This window comes from Physcomitrium patens, chromosome 25 (genome assembly GCF_059467195.1).
Source record: "Physcomitrium patens ecotype Gransden chromosome 25, ASM5946719v1, whole genome shotgun sequence".
In the NCBI taxonomy this organism is placed as follows: Eukaryota; Viridiplantae; Streptophyta; class Bryopsida; order Funariales; family Funariaceae; genus Physcomitrium; species Physcomitrium patens.
The window spans coordinates 3,965,532-3,984,783 of NC_143434.1; the positions used below are offsets into that span (position 1 = coordinate 3,965,532).

General features: G+C 41.3%; 2 protein-coding genes across 7 annotated transcripts; both read left to right on the plus strand.

Moving 5' to 3' along the window:
- The first annotated feature begins 1,255 nt into the window (after positions 1 to 1,255).
- LOC112278261 (uncharacterized) lies at positions 1,256 to 7,321 on the plus strand. The gene is made up of 7 exons (XM_024511480.3): positions 1,256 to 2,021; positions 2,724 to 4,050; positions 4,399 to 4,882; positions 5,015 to 5,268; positions 5,392 to 5,615; positions 5,861 to 6,013; positions 6,266 to 7,321. Exons 2-7 carry the CDS (start codon positions 2,950 to 2,952, stop codon positions 6,990 to 6,992), a joined length of 2,943 nt encoding a protein of 980 aa, XP_024367248.1. The 5' UTR covers positions 1,256 to 2,021; positions 2,724 to 2,949; the 3' UTR covers positions 6,993 to 7,321.
- On the plus strand, positions 7,033 to 18,837 carry LOC112278260 (tRNA ligase 1). Of its 6 annotated transcripts, none has more exons than XM_090247817.1 (29): positions 7,033 to 7,798; positions 8,853 to 8,962; positions 9,079 to 9,543; positions 9,809 to 9,859; positions 10,037 to 10,119; positions 10,331 to 10,430; positions 10,683 to 10,761; positions 10,959 to 11,079; positions 11,540 to 11,646; positions 11,813 to 11,941; positions 12,398 to 12,459; positions 12,682 to 12,852; positions 13,017 to 13,183; positions 13,450 to 13,481; positions 13,607 to 13,782; positions 13,987 to 14,066; positions 14,344 to 14,409; positions 14,889 to 15,178; positions 15,362 to 15,457; positions 15,641 to 15,738; positions 15,893 to 15,953; positions 16,076 to 16,152; positions 16,294 to 16,365; positions 16,727 to 16,803; positions 17,078 to 17,158; positions 17,369 to 17,471; positions 17,640 to 17,810; positions 18,049 to 18,309; positions 18,503 to 18,837. In XM_090247817.1, the coding sequence occupies exons 2-29, from the start codon at positions 8,954 to 8,956 to the stop codon at positions 18,626 to 18,628; spliced, it is 3,411 nt and encodes a 1,136-aa protein (XP_090103943.1). In that variant the 5' UTR covers positions 7,033 to 7,798; positions 8,853 to 8,953; the 3' UTR covers positions 18,629 to 18,837. The 6 variants fall into 6 exon arrangements, with proteins under 6 accessions (XP_090103943.1, XP_024367246.1, XP_024367242.1 ...); XM_024511478.3 differs by having other exon boundaries at positions 7,308 to 7,524; XM_024511474.3 differs by lacking the exon at positions 7,033 to 7,798 and adding an exon at positions 7,932 to 7,965.
- The last annotated feature ends 415 nt before the right edge of the window (positions 18,838 to 19,252 follow it).

Genomic DNA, 19,252 nt, shown 5'->3' on the forward strand with positions numbered 1-19,252 from the left:
TTACAGTAACACGTATACCAAAAATAACAAGACATTTGTTCCGATTTGGTACGAAATTCATTTGAATAGCTAACAAAATAAAGTATGTACGATAAAATAATTTAACATATGTGTTTTCTAAAAAAAGCACGTCTTAATTGTTTACATCGAAATATACAGCAGCACAGTTTTTAGAGTTGTATACAATTAGAAATATCGTACTTAGTAAACATTGTATGCATATAGAACAACTCCTTTGGTTTATTTGGTATATATACATATATATATATATATATATACATCGAGTGGTTTTGCTATGGTCTTGTTGGTATTACGAGCTGTTAGTATTTGGTAAAACCAAATTGTTTAGTTGTTTTGCTTACACATGTATAAAAGTAATATTTTATTTGTGTCACCTTTTTTTTTTAAAAGGTTTCTTATTTCGTATTGAAATATGAATGATAGGTCTAACAAATCCATCTTTAACTGTAACTTTCCATTAAGATATATATATATATATATATATATACGGAAAAATCAATAAGAAATTTAATCTAAAATCTATAACAATAATCATAACAAAGATAACCAAAACACTACAAAAACATGAAAGAATTCTGTTTAAGAAAATATCAACTATTTGCAGCAATTTCATAGCTTGTCTTGCAAATCAAAGAACCAACGACGAAATTTATCCCAACAAGTTTTGTCTAAGTTCAACAGAAAGTAGTAGTATTTGTTACCAGAAACTTACGATCCCATTACAAAGACGGAACATTTGAAAAAGAAGAAGAAGAAAAAAAAAAAAAAAAAAAAAAAAAGAGAGAAAAAGATACCCACTTTGATAAGAGCAGTATTAGGGGAATTAGTGTTGTCTTTTGGACTTTTCCGAGTTAATAAAATTGTGAAAAGTTAAGTACGATTCCAACTTGACCCAGATTATAGCCCAGCACTAACTAAAGCGTCTTGTCAGTCTATAGGAACCGGAACCGTTCCCGATGACTAGAACGTGACCCAGTGGGAACACAATAATTCAAAGAGTGCGCACGGTCAAATCCCCTCGAAAACCTGAAACCACGAGCCCTGGCGCGGTCGTAGGGCGCGGCACCAACGGTCAACCCCTACGACCAACGTAGTTATTCAGTTCGTACGGACACTTACACCAGGCAGGCCACGGGGGACCTCCAACCGGGGTGGGGGGGGAGGATGTGTGGGGTTTTCCCGGCCGAGTCTTTCTCTCGGCCCCGCGATCGGGGGAGCGCACCCGTCCCCCCGTCCCCAACGCTGTCTGTCGCTTTCCGCTCCGCCGATTTGAAAGTGAAGGGAATAGTCTGACGTTGCCAGTTCCTTCTTCACGCCGCCCAGATACGAACACAATAGATTTCGCAACGACGGGTGCGGTTGAGGATCCTTCGTTGCGTTGGTGGCCAGAGCCTCCTCTTGAGGTCCACCGGTGCGGAGAAGAAGAAGATGATGACGATGATGATGCAGAAGAGGGTGCGCTGAGCTTACCGATGCCATTTGTGTATGGTAGTTGTTGGTGCAGCATTAACAGCATCAGCAGCTGCTCTTTCTTCGTGCGCGGCGGCTCTTCTCCCTCCTCTGCTTGTTTCCGTCGTCGTTGTCTCTCATTCTTCTATTTCCCTTCCCTCCCCCCCGGCCTGGCTCTTCCTCGGGATTTTACATCGTGTGAGGGCAGGGCGATGCGTTTGTGCGGAACAGAGGAGGTGTTCGATATAATGCGGGGCGCGTCGACAGGAAGCGGAGGGTCATAGGCGGTTGAGGTGTCTGGAGTCATTGGAGGGGTGGAAGTTTGTAGGTGAAGATCCCTTGTGAATTGTAGTGGCGAGAATCGTGTGTTCAGGTTCCTCGACATCGTTTGTGATGCGAGTGGAGGTCTAGAGGTGCGCAGTAGCGAATGAGCGAGCGAGAGAGGGTGGAGCTTGGAGGGAAGGTGTCGCTGGAGAAGCAGATGCATTGTTGGTGTCGTGAATCATCTGCTTCGTCTATGGGACTATGATGTTTGCGGTGCTTCGTGTCAGGTATGGGATTGCGCACTACGATCTCTTCAGTTATCTGAAACTTTAGGCTGGAAGGCAATGAGGAGAATCACTCCAGAGTGGCTGGATGCGGTGAGACTTTCAGATTCTTTTGGAGTTTTGGTGGGCGTAGTCTGTGGGTGCAAACGGTCTGATCAGCGCTTCTTGAGACAAGAAACCTCAGTAAAGTGATCAGTTTCGTTGGACGATGTATTCGGAAGATCCGCTCAATGTTCAATGGTAGGGCTGCTCTAGGTTTCGCTAGTTGTGCTGGTTTATTCCTGATTCTTATACTGCTAGGCGAGGAATTGCACGATCTTTCTGACTTGAGGCAGATTCTTACGGCACTGTATTGAAATGCCGGTTAAGACTGTTTGAGTGGGCAATTCTTGAATGGACGGAACCTGATTCACTCCGACCGAGCTTCTGCAGATTGATAGATGGTAGTGCGAGTCATGCGAGAATTGTTGCAATTTTCGGGTCGGTAGCTATGAGGGCATCTTTCTCCGACATGTGACATTTGGCTGCTGGACGTTCCTTGGTTGCTGTAACCCTGAATCTAAATCGAGTGCCCCCGTTCAGTTTAATTCCACAAAGGAGAGATTTTGCGCGGCACTACAGTGTCCGTGCATTTATCCCTTAGATGTGCAGGGAACACTTCTTACGGTCCACGCTGGTCTGAAATCGTTGTTGTGGTACTTGCAGGGTGTCTGAAGCCATGGATGATGTTATGATTGCGGAGAATTTTCTGCGGTAGGTACGGAGTGATTGCACTGAAGCATATCCGGATGGATTGTTGTAACTGGACGCATTTGGAATGTTTGGCGGATTTAGCATCGTAGGTAGAATTTGAAACAATTGGGTACAGAGTTTTCACGACTCAGGTTGTTCCAGTGTGGTAACCGTCAGAATTACTGAGAGAACTAATAAAATGGGGTGCAATAATTCTAAGATCGATAACGAGGAGGGGCTTTCAAGATGCAAGCAGAGGAAGCACCTAATGAAGCAGATTGTCGCATCTCGACACAACTTTGCAGCTTCACACGCCATGTTCGTAGTGTCTCTCAAGGGAGTTGGATCAGCATTTAGACAATTTGCAGAGGGTGAGGTGAAGGATGAAGTTAGGTACCTAATGCATTCAGAGGTGTCTACACCAAGAACGGAGACTCTGTCATTTGGACCTCCTCCAACGTTACCACCAGCTCCTATGTCTCCTGGATTTTCACCCTCTCCTCCTCACTCACCTGTCTCTCCTCATGTCAGGCATTCTACATCGCGTATGCAGAATGACTCTCGTAGTACAGGAGCAGTCAGTTCACCAGAGAGCGTAACCCGGGAATTCCTTCCGCCCCCTCCTCCTCCCATAACTATGAGACAGCATAGAATGGAACACACTCCCTCAGCTAGCATAACTAATATATATAGATATCCCGAAGAATCCTCCAACTCTTTCAAGTATAAAATGGATGATTCTATTCCTCCTCCTCCCTTCCAACCCATTCTTATGGACGACGATTGGATACAATCTAGTCGGACAGCCCCAATCTCACATGCTGCTACCAGAAGCAATCCTACCCCACCTCCGCCTGTCACTAGGAGCAGTTGGCAAGATTTGTTTATGGATCCATTTAGACCTTCACCTCCAACTTTTAACTACATGGAGGAGAGAAAGAACCAGGATGTGGATAGCAGGCTGTCTCCAGCTGCAGTAGAGCAGAAACTTAGACAGGAATCCGAATCGAAAATGAACTACGATGCGGAACAGAAAAAGATCCAGCAGTCGGAGCAGAGAAGGAGACTTGATATTGAGCAGAAGAGGATTCACGAGGAACGGAAAAAGTCTCAAGCGATAGAAGAGAGGAGGAATAGGGAGCTTGAGCTTAGAAAGAGAGAGGAGAGGGCGGTTCCCCCGCCACCCAAGAAGATCGTGGAGGTTCAGGAGAGTATACCGGACGATATACCTGATTTAGAGGAAGACGATGTTCCCGATCTTGAAGACGTTGACGAGGATATTGATGAGCCAGCTCCAAAGGCATATATTCTGAACTCACTGTTTTATTTCCACTTCGGGGTTGAACGGATCTGCATTCACTTATGACAATCTTGTTGTAAGGTGCAATTGTTGTTTGAATTCTCTAGATATTTACAGTTACTTGTGGTCCCTCCTGCGCTTGCTGAAGCATTGATTGCCAGTTGGGATGGATTTGTATATGCATTTCGTTGATCTTAGGCAATGCGAAGTTTTTAGTCATCTCATCCGTGAATTATCTAATCTTAACAAGAATGATAATTATGATTATAATCATAATAACAAATGTTTTATAGCTTTCTATGGATCTGTAGGAACTTGATGTTTTTCCTATAAACTTTTGGCTTTTAGGATGAAGATAAGGAGCGGGAGAACAACGCTGTCAATAAACCGCAATCAGCTCAAGAATTAGCATCAGAACCTATTCCAGATGAAAATCCAGAATCAGCACCTAAACCAGAAGAACCGGACTCTGCAACACCGAAGTCAGCACTAGAACAAATATCAGAACCTGAGACCCCGCCAAAAACGCCACCACAGACCCCGCCGAAAGTCCAGGAGCCACCAGCTAAGGTAGCGAATGCAGGGAAGGGACAGAAAACTCCCATATCTGGTAAAACTCCAGGAAAACCCCCGAAACCTGAACAATCAATCTCGAAAACTAACAAGGAATTGGCCGTTGTCAAGGCGGAGAAGGGTGGTCGGGATTTGCTCGACGTCCTAAAAGAGGTCGATGAGTGTTTTCTGAGAGCTGCTGATAGTGGCGAGAATGTGTCACGCATCCTTGAGACTAAGAAAGCACATTATCATTCAAGTTTCTCAGACAGTTTAAGAGGTACTGCACTGCAAGTGAATACAGTTTCTGCTTTACTGCTTCGTAGCATTCAAAACCGGTGAGAGATATTCTTACTATGCTTTTTATGGGCTATTCTCTCATGTTCATGTATATGGCCTTCTGTTTTCGCAGTTGTGGGTGAATCCGCAAGGATGAATCTTTTAAAGCTCTCTGGAAAATCTGGATCAGCTAGCTTTAGAACATCTGGCAATATGAATAGTATGAGTGTCTTAACGGATGAATCCCCAAGCATAATGAGCATGCGGAGGAACATAAGCAACATGAGCAGCGCAAGGTATACGGAAGAATGTGGATTGGGTAACAGCCATGCGGCGACACTCGATAGGTTGCTCGCTTGGGAAAAGAAACTATACCTCGAAGTCAAGGTACGTATTGTACTAGGACCTGTAATGCAATTATGTGGGTTGGGCTTTTAATGGTTTCTAGGTTATCTCTAGTAATCGTTTGTGGAACGGACCTTGATGTGAAAAGTTTCGATGTGTTAACAGGAGGCAGAAGCTCTTAGAGTTGAGTTAGACAGGAAATATCACTTGTTTAGAAATCAGGATGCAAAGAATGAAGATCATACGGTCATTGATAAAACCCGCTACACTATTAAAGGTCTTCAGACTCGAATGGTGGTAGCTATTCAAGCTGTAGACAGCGCTTCACAGCAGGTGCAGAAGCTAAGGGATGAGGAATTGTATCCACAGCTTGTGGAGTTACTGAATGGGTGAGACTTTCTCACCATATCCTTTTTTAATCCGGGAGATTCGCCAAATAATCAAGCTTCATCATAGTTTTCTTTTAACGGTGGTGGCACTTGATGATTGCAGCTCCTCGGGCACGAAACGATGGAAGCACTAGATGAAACTCATCCCTATCAACAAATGTTTGAAGATTATAGTTTTCTTTGAGATATTTTTGTTTTATCTTTACTTTTAAGGTCACACGTATAATCTTTTTATATTTATGTAGGTTGGGAACTATGTGGAAGAATATGTCTCAAGCTCATCAAGCTCAGTTGCGAGCAGTTGAGACCATGAGAAGGCTTGATAACTCTGCTGCCTGTGAACCAACTACAAGCTCTCATCGCCAGTCAACCATGTTTCTTGAACAAGCACTGAACAAGTATTATTCTTATTATTGTTTCTTTCGTGCCTGATGCAGACTTTTTAGTAATTTATTTTTGAGTTCTAGAACTATGTTATTTCATGCCTTTACTTATTTGCCTTGAATTTCCATTTTACCATACTACTGTTGTGTTTATGACTTCCTTCTTAATTAAACGTTAATCAGATTTATGGCTGGAAAGGGCACTGGTATAGAACGGAATAGGATTATTATGTGTTGCTAACGGTCGTTGACAAATAATTGTCGCAGGTGGTCAGGGGGTGTGTCGAGAGTCATAAGTTCACAAATGGAATATTTGAAGAATATGACATCATGGTTACGATTGAGTCTCATGCAATTTGGCAGTGAGGAGATGGACAACCGGAGTGGGTCAAGATCTCCCTCACGGTCTCCTTCTCAAGACATGATGGCTGCTCCTATTTTTCGACTCTGCCAACGGTGGGAAGAACTGCTATCTCAGCTACCCCATCAAGTGGTGTTGGAAGGCATAGGCTCGTTTGCAGCGGTGGTCCGTGAGATGTTGAGATTACAGTGGGAAGAGTTGCGAATTAAGAAGAGAGTGGAAAATTATCAAAGAGAGCTTGAAAGGCGAGAGTACGCACTACTAACTGTCTCTTCGAAAGATCCAGGTCCAGGCTATCATGAGGGATTCAGGTACCAAGCTCCTCCATTAAGGTCTCCCACGACTACTTCAGGTAGTGACGTGGACGATGGTCGTTTGGACATAATCGTTAGCACAGGCTTTCCAGAACGAAGTGAAGTTGGTGACAGGCGCCTAAAATATGAAGCTACGAGGAGAAAGCTTGAAGCCGAGCTCGAAGCCGAAAGGAAAGCCTATACAGATACCCGAGCGTTTACACTGAACAGTTTGCAAGCTGGTTTGCCACAGCTCTTCCTAGGTGTTCTGGCTTTCACCAATAGTGAAGCAGAAATATACGACCAATTAATCGCGATGGGTTCTCTCCCCAACAGATGATCTTTTTTCTTCCCCAACTAAAATCTTTTATTAAGATTTGGCTCACTTCGGAAACTACCTGAGGAATAATGCCAAGTGAATTTTTTAGACCCTTGGAAGCCATCGTTCAGTAGTTTTTTCTCTTAATGATTAATCTATTCTTTGCAATAGCTCGTTTCCACAGTTATTGGTGCTGCCACTGCTGTGCGCATTACTCGATTTTAAGTCCCTGCCCTTGTGTGAATTCTCAAGTTCGCGCTGAGGCCCGGTGATTAGAGTTTGCGAGATGTATATCACTGTCACTCCGAGTTCAAGAGGAATTATCAGTTCCAATCTCACATTTAACTGTCTGATTTGCCTGCTCCACGCATCGGACGTCGCAACTTGTGCACGTGTTTGCTCTAATTTTTATTTCGATCTTGACGTGGGCGTGAAGCCCACGCTGTGAGAATCCGTTCGTGCGGGACCACTTTCATTTTGTAGTTTTATCAAAGCATAGAAAGCTTGTGAGAATCATGCTTTCTTTCCACAGAGTGATGTCGAATTTTGCCATGTAATCCATTCCTCTTTACTCTCATATTCTTAAGCTTTGTGAAATATTTGGGCAGGAGCTATGTAACACAAATTTGTGGAATCGCTACAGGAAGCCATTTGTTCCCTTCCTTTTTCCTCACTGGTTCCCGACCCTCGTAATATATTGCTACCACCTGTTCTAGCGCGATCGACTGCTCTGCTAAGCTCGGCCCTCACACCGCTGCCGTCCAAACACTTACTGAAACCCACTTTTCTTTCTCCTGGTCGGTGCAATTGGCGCTCTTCGCATCGTGGTATATGCACTGCTCTGTGTTTCATGAGCACTTAGGGATGCTGTGGAGAATTTTTGAGCCAGCTATTTGATTCATTAACTTCCGGAATATATATTTTTTTGCCACGCGTGGTATTAGACTAGGATTAGGTGGATGTGAGCCAGTTGTGATGATGTTTTTGTCCCAGTGTGAGTGGGTCTGTTTTTGTGGATTTTTGTGGTTTTTATTCAGTTGAATTGGTGCATGATTGATGAATGCCGCTGGATTGGTGTCGCGAAATTCGGGACGGTGGAATTGTGTGGGAAGAATGCCGTGGTGGCGATGAATGCTCTGGATTCCTAAATTGCCTGTAGAATTGATCCAAATTTGTCTGCAGAGTTGTTCCAAAAGTAGGAAATAGCTATGCAGGGGTTCCGAAGGGGTGAGCTCTTGGATAGATTGGATGTGACGCAGAATTATTGTGAGATCCAAGGTTAATTTGCGAGAATTTCTAGGACTAAACCCAATCAGCACTTGGATTTCCACTGGGCTGAAATAGTGGAGAGTTGTACAGTAAATGTGAGAAAAGATATTTTGTCTTTTAGGACACGATTTCCCTTCTGTTGTGGTCACGGTACATGGTTTTGTAAGAGCGGTGGAGTAGCAGAGGGACGAACTTGCATACGTAGCAGGTTAAATGTTGCCAGGATTTTGTGTCTGGGGTTTTGGGTTTTCCGCGAATTTCGTCATAAGTCCTGACCGCCGATTATATTGGGCGTCAGTCCAACCTTTGCATGCTCTCTGAAGTCGAATGCAACTTTTTTTGAGTTCGAGCCACCAAGTTTTGGCTCTTATGTATAAATTTATGTACTGGATACAGGCACAAGTATGTGAATGAACAATTGGCTTTCAAAACAGAGGAAGATGAGTGAATAACGTCCATCAGATTGTGCTTGTCTTAAGAAGCTGGGATCATTTTCCATCTTTCCATATGACTGCATTGCCGCACTCAAATTGAGCTGCATTGCAATTTGTCTCTGGAACACTTCAGAGGATCGAAATCTGCTTTTCTTAGGGAATTGTCTCATGGTGACAGGCTTGGGAGGACGACTTTTCGTTGGGATACCGCGTTTCGTTGTCTCGTCTTCTTCGAAATTGGCTCTGCTATCTCTTCCCATCCCCCTCTTCTCTGGTCCCATGACTAAGGTACGTCCTCTCACATTAGGTTCTCTTTTTCCCTCTACAAGCCTCAATCACGCTCGTTCGAGAGACAAATCTCTTCAATTTTAGTATACTGTGCTCATCGAAACTTACATATGTAGGGCAAGCACAACATCAAGAAACTATGGCTTCCGAAACCGAAAGTTGAGGCAGTTGAGAAAGCGCCTGGGCGCGATGTTCCTTCTGGGTCCTCTCAACCATCTGCGTCCTTGTCTTCCAGCTTTTCTGGTAAGAAATCAGGCGATCCGCACCAGTACGACTCCGTTGTGGGTGAGCTAGCAGATCTGCACTTGGAACCAGGATTGCATTCCCCTACACAGGAATTCGAGTCAGTGAAAGTCGAATCGAATAGTGATGGAACTGCAAAGACTGTGCCTAAAAATGACACTAATCTGGAGAAGCAAGGGAAAGGGTTAGAAGCTGTCAATCGGAAGAATGAAGGACATATCAACAAAGGCGGAAAGGGGACCGTCGTGAAATCTAAGAAAGTCAATAGAACTGTAGCTCAAGCCCAGCTACTAGCAACATTTTATCCAAAATTTGAGAATGAAAAATCGGATCAAGAGGTGATTCATATGTGGTAACCCAGCAAGTGAAAAATTAGCCAGTACACTATGCATTTCAGCCAGTCTATGCATGTTTGTGATGTTTCGGAATTCAACACCTTAATTCATTAGGTGAAAGTTATAGCTGATTTTTTGGATGAACTAAGTGACTCATTATCCTACTTTCAACACCGACTTGAAGTTGGTCTACTTTGAAGAACACTTAGCATGTGTCGTTTGTTAAGTCGGACGATTATGTTATCAATTTGTACATGTTTGTGTGCAGGTGAGAATGCGGATGCAGGAGGTGGTGAGTGCCGGAAGTGGAGTTTTGGAGGTAACCTTGCGAAATTCCTGCTTGGAATTTGATGATCTTTCTTCTATAAAATCCTCTTCACCACATAATCAAATGGACTTTCCACCTTGTTTTCAACTGAGCACTGATTAACCTTTGGGGAGGTTTAATAAGAGGGTCCATTTTGTGTAAATGCTTACGTTTGGTCATGTTCTACAGGTGACTATGAAACATTCTGGATCGTTATTCCTTTACTCGGGTGACAACGGAGGAGCTTTTGCTAAAAATAGCTTTGGAAATTTGTAAGTAAACCTTCTATAACGTGAGACTATTTCGAATGGATGAGTCATTTTATTTGAAGTTAGCAAGTGCACGTGCCTTCGTATCCCAACACATGTATTCGACATTGTTTTAGTCACATCGATTTATAAAGTGAGGGACACCTCCTGTTAATCTTCGTTGAAGAGATCCTTTGAGTCCCAATCTGATGTTTCAAGCGCGTTGGCAACATAGGTATACAGCAGTAGGTGTGTATGTTTTGGGACGCACTCTCAAAGAAGCATGGGGAGCGCAGGCAGGTCAGAAGCAGCGAGAGTTCAACGCTTATCTCAAGGTATGTTTTTACGTAGTGACGCACACGTCAGTTATCAGAGATGTGCTTTCAATGGTCTCTGTCTGGTCAAACCTATGTGGCAATGCACTGCCCTTGGCCTGGCCTTAGTTGTAGGTTGTAACTTAACCCGTGTGTTTTACGGTTTGTTGCAGGGACTGATCATGTGGTATCCTCTTCTTTTTTTGATTCTTTGATTCTTGAGAAGCAAATCAATTTAATTTTAATGCTGTTTAAATTGATCTGAGGTTGCAGGAGCATCGTATTTGCATAGGAATGGAGCTAGTAACTGCTGTGTTAGGGGATCATGGGCAACGCCCTTTGCAAGATTATGGTTTGTATTCGACTTTATGATCCCCCTTCATTTACCTGACGTCTTTTTTGGCAAGATTCTACATAAACTTTGATGGATAAATCCTTTCTTATCAATTAGTTGAAGATTTGGTTGGTGGAGATACTGCTCTAGTTTAGTCAAGATCAATCTGGTGAAAGCCGGAATGTGCTCATGCCATATCGATATGGTGTTGGCAGTTGTGGTTACAGCAGTGACGAAACTGGACGGGCGTCCTCTCTTCCTGTCTACCGCTGACGTTGTTGCTTTTTGTCATCAATGGCGATTACCAACAAATCATTATTGGTTATTCTCCACCAAGTATACACCAATAACTGCATGTTCTCTGTCTTCATCGCTCATGTTTATTCTCCCATACTCAATAGGCTTAGGATTGTTCCAGAAGCTCCAAGATACGTTTCTTTTGCCTGTACAGAAGTATTCTTATTGGATTTCAATATCTAGTTATCCCAATTTCAGATTTCTTTTACTCCTTTGCCATGTCGTCAAGCATTGATGAACCCGTTTCAATCATATTCATGCTGATGTAAAGGTATTTAGGATAATAGTTTATTAGGTTGACTCATATTGTGCCATGTTGAGTTCTCTGATGCTATGTCTTGCAACGTGGAGGTCTCTTTCAGGCTCTCTATTTTGTTATCAAGTGACAACTCATGTGATAGTTTTAAGAGCCACTCGTTAAGGAAGTGATCAATGGTACTTCAAAGAAAGCACTAGATATCTTCTCGCTTAATGTTATTGTGTGGTTTGTTACATTTAGAGCTTCTGTCACGTCGTTTTTCACCGCTTATGATGCACTCTGCGAGGAAGGACTCACAAGTACTGTTGCAAAAGTATTGAATGACATTGCCGATATTTATTTATCAGGTGTTTGTCAACTTTCTCATGAAGACTTTGTTTTATTTACTTCTTTCCGTATTTTTTCCATCACGTGTTTGGGATTTTTCTAAACTTTTTACTTTCTAGGTCAAGCGTAGTATCTCCACTGTTGATGTTTCTAAAGTTTGATGTCACTTGTGGTCTGGTATGTCAGCGACCAAGAGACACGAGGATATTCAGGGGGAGATCCTTGAGGGGCTTGTAGCTCGTGTAGTGACTCCTGAGAGTGCAACCTCCTTAAGTGAAGTTCTTATTAAGTTTCCACCTCCTCCATCTCCTGAAGGTAAGGGTTTCCGCTTCAATTTATCTTATTTTCTACTATATTAATTCTTCAAATCAGAGCTGGGTTTTTGGTAAGGAAATATGATTTTGAATTCCAAGGGATTTGAATTTGTCCTCTGTTCAGCTTTCATCCACAGAGCATCTGCTTAGGTGAAATATCGCTAGATGGACTATGCCCGTCACTTTTGCCATCATGTTGAATCAATAGTATATGCTGATGAAACTTTTTTGGCCAATAGACCAGGAACTAATTTTGCTACTTGGTAGTGCTGCTTGTGGGGTCTAGCTTATTCTCATACTTAAATTCCACTTCCAGCATGGATCTCTTGCTTAGTTGCATTTCATGGTTTTTATGGCAACGTACTGCTCCCGAGACTATCAAAATCGACTTGTTCCAGAATTTTAGTGAAGGTCTGAATCAACTTTTTACATTTCTTATTTTCTTTCACGTGTGCAGTGTTTATCCGTGAGAAAGGACTTCGTGAAATATGTGCATCTAATCGAGATGCTGTATCTAAGGTATGCCTAAGCTACTACTATGCGATCGAGAAGATATAGATGTTAGACCTAACCATGGACTTGTGCTATTCACCTAATCCAAAGTAAAAGTTTGTTTCGCCTATTCATCTTACTAATATTTCAGTGTTTTTGATGGCATGTTCATATAGCTTTCTTTTTCGTTTCGTTTCATTTTATTTTATTTGTTCCGAGAAGTAATTGTGAATGTGGTTCTTGTTGCAGCAAGTTGAGGCCCTTTTGAAAGCTGTAGGCTCAGACTTCTGCTCAGATTGGACAGATTGGCTTGACGATAAAGTTTCAGGACATGAAGATAAGAAGAATACTCCTTTGAGTCCAATGCTAGAGACCTTTCTTCATTCAAATCCTGCCGATTACTCTACGAAAAAACTTCAAGTAATTGACCCTCTCCTGCTCCTGGTTAATCGACTACATTTCAGATAACTACTCCCGGTGATCTCTGACATAGTTGCTGAAGGTTCTGAAATTGTATGTTACAGTACTGAAAGTTTTATGTTTCCATACATTCTTACTCATCTCAAAACACTTCCTCTGTTCAGGAGATGATTCAAGTGATTCGTAAGTCAAAATTACCTGTCCGATTTAAATGCCACACAATTAAGTCCAGTCAGAGCACAGACGATCAGGACCAAGTTATTTCCCATTTCAAGATGATCGTACACGTCTTATCTGATTCTGCATTTCGACGGTACCAGAGAGAAATGAGGTGGCTTTTTCTTTACATCGGACTAGTTTTCCACATTGAAACTTTGTGATTGTGATCAGGCATCATCTTGACATCATTGATCTGTGGTAGAGGAATATTCAGTGTTCTTGTATATCCAGCCTGCTATGTCATATGGACATTGTATTAAATAGCTTCTCCCATCCCTTCTATGTCTGACATTCGGTTTATTGGAACTTGATAGAATGTTGGATTTCGTTCATTCTTTTTCATCCTGTGATAATTTTGTATCTGTTGGTATTATTCAGAAAGCATGCTCATCTATGGCCTTTATACAGAGGTGCGTTTCATGATGTTCAATTATTTCATCTATTTGTGCTTGAATTGTTATCGTTGATTAAAACCAATATTCATATTTCAATGTGGATGTTGTTTTGGTCCTGAACAGTGAGGGCTTGACTGCAGGTTTTTTCGTGGATGTGTGTGTGCTCACTGGCAGCAACGCTCCTGAAGTGATGAACATGAAAAGCCTAGCAGATGATAGTGATCAGGAAACCAGTGGCTTTGGTGAAAGTGAGCAAAGTGACTCCGTCGATGAAACAGAAAATTTAATGTTGAAGATGAAATTTCTACCATATAAGGTAATGCCTTGTAAGAAGTTTTTGTATGTTGAGTGATGTAAGGTTTTGAAAGTAAATTTGTTTGTCTTTATTGAAGCAAGCTTCCGCATCTTTGACTATGGGTGAGGTGAGTTTGTAATTATTGATAACCTATGAGCTTTTAATCTAAGGAGCCATTTGATCATTCGATGCTGGTAATTGCAATGTGGTTTGTTTTCAATATAGATCCGCACTTTCCTTATTCGGAATGGCATTAGTGCTCTTTTTGATAAAGGCGTAGCTGATTATAAAGAGTATTACACCAGGTGAATTTGCAACACCTTTTTCTTGTGTTTTGTAGTCCGCATTCGAGATATCAAGTATCTTTTTACATGTGGTTTCACCGATTCTACAGTGTTTTGCTGTACCTCTAGGTATTTCTAGGTAGTCGTGGTAGTAATTTCCTTGATTATCTTCCAGAAACTTATTAAAAGGTTAAGCTTCGACTCTTTGAACACATTTTTAGAGGATACTATGGTACCTTTGTTGGTAAGAATAGTTTTGGGGCTAGACGGAGCTATTAATGTTATGGTTGTGGTGCAGGCAGATGCAAATTTGGGGCACGTCGGCAGAAAAGCAGATGGAGCTTACTAAGCTTCTAAATGAATGGTTAGCCGTTAAAAATGCATATTTGTGTTTAGTATTTTGAACTTTGTTGTGCTTTTGGTCATATTAAAATCTTGGCTTCCTATCTCTTAAAACAACTTCGATCTTCTGTAGTTCATCCTGGCATGCCCAAGTGTGGTGCAACCAGCAGCAGCCTCTGGAGAATAGAATATTGCGTAGTTTTCTCGTATGCGTTTTGGTCATATTTAATTGAGCAATGTGCCGAAAACTCGAGCAGTACTTGTCTCAGATATTGATTGCAAGTCTCGTCAACAAATAATTCGTTTATCTTCCCGCATTAGGACCCCGATGTCGTAGCAGTCTCTGATGTCATTAATCGACCAACTACACTGAGAATCAGCGACCGTTGCAAGGATGCCTTGACAAGTGTAATTTGATACTTTAAATTGAAATAATGAAATTAATTCCATGTCATTCTTTGTATCCCTTTATAGTGTTTTTACGGTACTCTAGTTTTGCAGGGCTATGTACATCAAGAAGAAAATGAATGGAAAAAAGCTAAGCAGCAATACATACTTAACTGAAGCAGAACCATTTCTTAAGCAATTCGCTGAGCGAAGTGTCAAGAATAAGAAACTAGTCGGGGCAGCTGGAATAGACATTGATGTCGATGATTTCTTAGCACAGAAAGCAGCCCAGGAAGGCGATGAGGATGAGTTTATTTCCGACAGCGATCATGCACCCGTTCCGACTGCGCCGAGCCCTCACGCTTCAGCAATCAAAGCTCAAGGAATGGTCGTCTTCTTTCCTGGTACTGATCAAGCTTCACTCGTTTTGTTCCTGCCTGGTTCTGGAAAGAGCAATGATTCAGAAATAAATTAAGCCCTCCTCTTTTTTTTTTCTTTTTTTCCTGCACATTATGTGTGACTGTTTGGAAGTTTTTCAAGTGCATTGCGCATTTTCTTACTGAGGTACTTTCTTGGTCGTCGTTCAGGAATACCTGGCTGTGCCAAATCTTGTCTCTGTAAAGAAATTATAAATTCTTGGTCTGGATTTGTAATGCACAACCTGATGGGTGATGTGATAAAGGGTATGCCGCTCATTCTGGAACCTCAATATGCAGATTGGATTTTTCAAAATTTCTGCTTTTTGTATCGCAGCTATATAATGTTGAGAACGCTTCACTGGCCTACTACTCTCGTGATCATCAGTATGTGCACTTTATTTCCATGTTCAACGCTGACATTGGTTCTGTCATGTTGGTTTTGTCCAGGAAAGTACTGGCAGAAGCTTAATAATGATAGGACTAAGAATCCTCGCAGAATCACCTTTGCTGATAAGAATGCACCGAACAAGGAGGTGTGGCAAACGGTAAGTAATTTAGTACACAGATCCGCAGATATTTCATTTATTGCAGATGAGTACTTAGAATGTGGTATATATGCCCCCCTCTGCCTTCATAACTAAAATCATTCAAAAGGCACTTCTTATCCAGTCCAAAATTCCTTCAAATTGCTATTGACAGATCCAGAAGATATGTAAGACCACCACTGCGATTGGTGTACCTGTCGTACCGGAATCAGAGGGTTAGTTTATACCTCAGTCTTTGTATCGTTCTTTTAGCTGTCCTCTTAGTTCACTCAATTTAGCTTGTAGTCTACAATAGTTCTTGCAATCTTAAGTGCCTCACAAGTGGGAATATATGCAGGCACAGGGCTCAATCCATATTCGCTGGATATATTGGCAGTATTTATATATAGAGTCCTTCTGCGGAGCAACCACCCCGTACAGTTTTCAATAAACTGGAGACCTATTCCCGCTCTTTTATGCCTTCATGCTTGTTGATTTGGAATGTGTGTTTTTTCAGCATTGTTGTTCAACACCGGCTTCAATTATCGGAAGCTCACCATGTGTTCTTACGTACAGGGGAGGTTGGACAAAAGTACACCGAATCCTGGATACGTGTTGCTGATGTTTTACAATCTATATGATGGCATGGTGAGAATTTTCAGCAAACAACATAACAGTGTGGCTAGGGAATGATGCATAATTCCTTTATCATGTTTGAGTTTTTCCGTTCTGACGTCTCTTGTGAGACGTTTTTGTTTAAGAGGTCTACCACTCACGTGGACCAGAAATGCTAAGTAGAGTTAGTGTAGGATATTTAGTCGAAAGAGACGCTGTAATGTTGACCAGCATATGGCAAGGTAATGGCCTGTTTTTTTTTTTTTGAAGAAAAAGAAGAAGAAGAAGTTCGTCAGTGTTGATAATTTCTTGAGGATTCCTCACGAAGAGATGTGAAGTCTAGTGGATTGAGCACCTCGTTATTTGTGTGGGTTTTTTGGTTTGGCTTCCTCAGGATCGCGAGGAGTTTGAAGAGGAGCTGATACGTCGATTTGGTCATATTGTGAAAATGCCTGTGCTGAAACACAACAGGTCAGTTTGTGCACTGTAATTGAAGATGGATACGTGAGATCGCTCTCTGTTTTGAATCCTTATTCCATTTTCAGATCTAGCAACATTGTGTGATGGTGTATTTGTTGTATCTATATCTTTACTATGAAACGCACTCCTCAAATTAGTTCGTCACCTTTTGTGGATTTTGGAATGTGAGGTAATCTTGTTTGTTGGTTTTTCTCTGCCATTCATTTGGATTCCTTTAATCCATTCTTCAAATGAGCTCTGTAATGGTTGTACACGTATGCCGCAGGACACCTATGCCTTCAGATGTTTTGAAAATTATTGAAGAAGGTCTAGATCTCTATAGGCGTCACACGGATAAGTATGGAAGGTAAGAAGGACCTTTGAGTTATTGTGTTGAGACTACCATCTCGCAAATGCTCGTTGGTGTAATGAGTGAGAAATACAAAAGGAACATACTTCGATTTTCTTGCCTTATCAAACTGGGTATGAACTTACGGCGCACTGTGTACACTGCACATACTTCCTCAAAGGAATAGAATAGATGTTTTTTCATGTTCCGCATGTTACGTTTTTGCAGGTTGGAAAGTCTTAATGGCTCTTTTAAAGATGAATGGGTGCAATGGGAGAAGCGGTTGAATGAAATATTGTTTGCACACAAGGAACACCTTCTTGAAATTCAGGTTCTCCCTCCAAACGCATAGTTGAACGGGATGTAGGGTGTGCTCATCTTGCTTGGTCTATTTGCTGGTTATGTCATCCTCTTTTCGTATAGAAAATTTCACTAAATCGCGACGTCTAAGTTTACAATAAAACTCTCGAGTATTTACACCTTTCTCTACATGTAATAGGTACCATTTCAAGAAGTAGTCGAAAATGTGCAAAAGCAACTGACGGCTATCACTAGTGGAGATTTTATTATGCATGTTCCTGTTGACAAAGAGGAGGATCGGTCGTTCCGCACTCTTAGATTTGTTGCTGTTACTTTGAACACCGATGAGGTTTTGGAGGTTCTCCTTCAGGTAGGCATTTAATGAATTTGGTAATTGCTGCTGATGCCTGCATCTTTAGTTCTTGGTATATCAACTGAACTATTCTTTGTACCCATGTACAATTTCGAGGAGTAAATCTACTTAAGAGACGAGCACAATATTTAGGTATAGATCTTTGTATGTGTTGAATATGTCCATATTAATTGACCTATTTGTAAATGCTCCTTTGTCATCACCAACAAAATGTTAACTCAAATGACCACTGCAGGCATCAGTAGAAAACCCTGAAGTGAAAGCTCTGTTGTCAACAAAAAACTTGAAAGAGTCCTTAGGGAAAGCTCATGTCACTTTGGCACATAAAGCTTCTCATGGAGGGGCTGCCTTGGCATCTCTTGCTCCCTTACGCGGGTCTGAAACTCAAGTGCAGCTTGTGGCTCTCCTCTATTCCAATGAGCTAGTTGCTTTGGAAGTTAGTTTAACAACTGAGAAGAATACGTCGCTTTCAATGAACGAGTGGCCCCATTTAACGGTACAGGAAGCACAACTCTGATTTTACAGTTGTTTTGATTTAAAATTGAATACTGCATGGACATTATTAGAATTTCAGGCCAGATTGATGGTAATAGATCCTAATGAGTTGATAATTTCTGAAGATTAGCTTTCGTTGGTACAATATTCGTAAGAATAGTCCCTGAGTCTTGCTTGTGTTCATTTTTATGCAGGTATGGACTGCTCCTGGGATCAAAGCCAAGGAGGCGAACAATTTGCCACAGATGGTGAAAACAGGGAAAGCTAGTCGCCTGGATTTGAAACCAGTCACTTTATCTGGGCAAATCAACTTCTACTGAGAAACTTGGGTATTATGTAAATGGTGTACTTTGATGGTTCATTGTGTTAATTTGCGAAGGATGATATCAGGCTCAGACTCGATATAGTTATGAAAATGTATGACGTTCATATGTATGATACCACAAGTATCCCACATGCAATATTATTTAGTTGTTTTTGTCAAATTTATATTCGCAGTCATAATAAAATAACTACAAGATTATATCTAGTTCGATCATGAATCTCAAAAACTCAGGTTGTTTCCATCAATGAGAAATCTTTTAGTTTTAAAGTTTTAAAAATATCATATATGCATATATACATGCATATCTACATCTTATCATTTACGTTGGTATTGAAGTAAAAATGGCATCTGAGTGGAGGATCTCCTTGAACAATTAACTTCAAAACACTTCAATTCCCAAATTTATGTTACAGCAAATTTGGTTTTGATTTGAATGTTTTATAGGTTCTATTTTTAAAAAATTGGATCAGAAAAATTGAAACAACCCAACATCGAAATGGGAACATATGTTTCTTTTTACTGATTATGATTCTAAATAGCCATATATGTTTTGATTGTTTTAATAAGATAATGTATATTCATAACAAAAAAAGAGACTAGAATGAATAATATGATTTGT

Excerpts from the sequence above, each read along its gene's own strand:
- LOC112278261 (XM_024511480.3), top strand. The coding sequence starts at position 2,950 with ATGGGGTGCAATAATTCTAAGATCGATAACGAGGAGGGGCTTTCAAGA. Across the intron at positions 4,051-4,398 it reads TTGATGAGCCAGCTCCAAAG|GATGAAGATAAGGAGCGGGA; the intron begins GCATATATTCTG and ends TTTGGCTTTTAG. Across the intron at positions 5,616-5,860 it reads CTTGTGGAGTTACTGAATGG|GTTGGGAACTATGTGGAAGA; the intron begins GTGAGACTTTCT and ends ATATTTATGTAG.
- LOC112278260 (XM_024511473.3), top strand. The coding sequence starts at position 8,180 with ATGCAGGGGTTCCGAAGGGGTGAGCTCTTGGATAGATTGGATGTGACG. Across the intron at positions 15,179-15,361 it reads AATGGTCGTCTTCTTTCCTG|GAATACCTGGCTGTGCCAAA; the intron begins GTACTGATCAAG and ends GTCGTCGTTCAG. Across the intron at positions 18,310-18,502 it reads ACGAGTGGCCCCATTTAACG|GTATGGACTGCTCCTGGGAT; the intron begins GTACAGGAAGCA and ends ATTTTTATGCAG.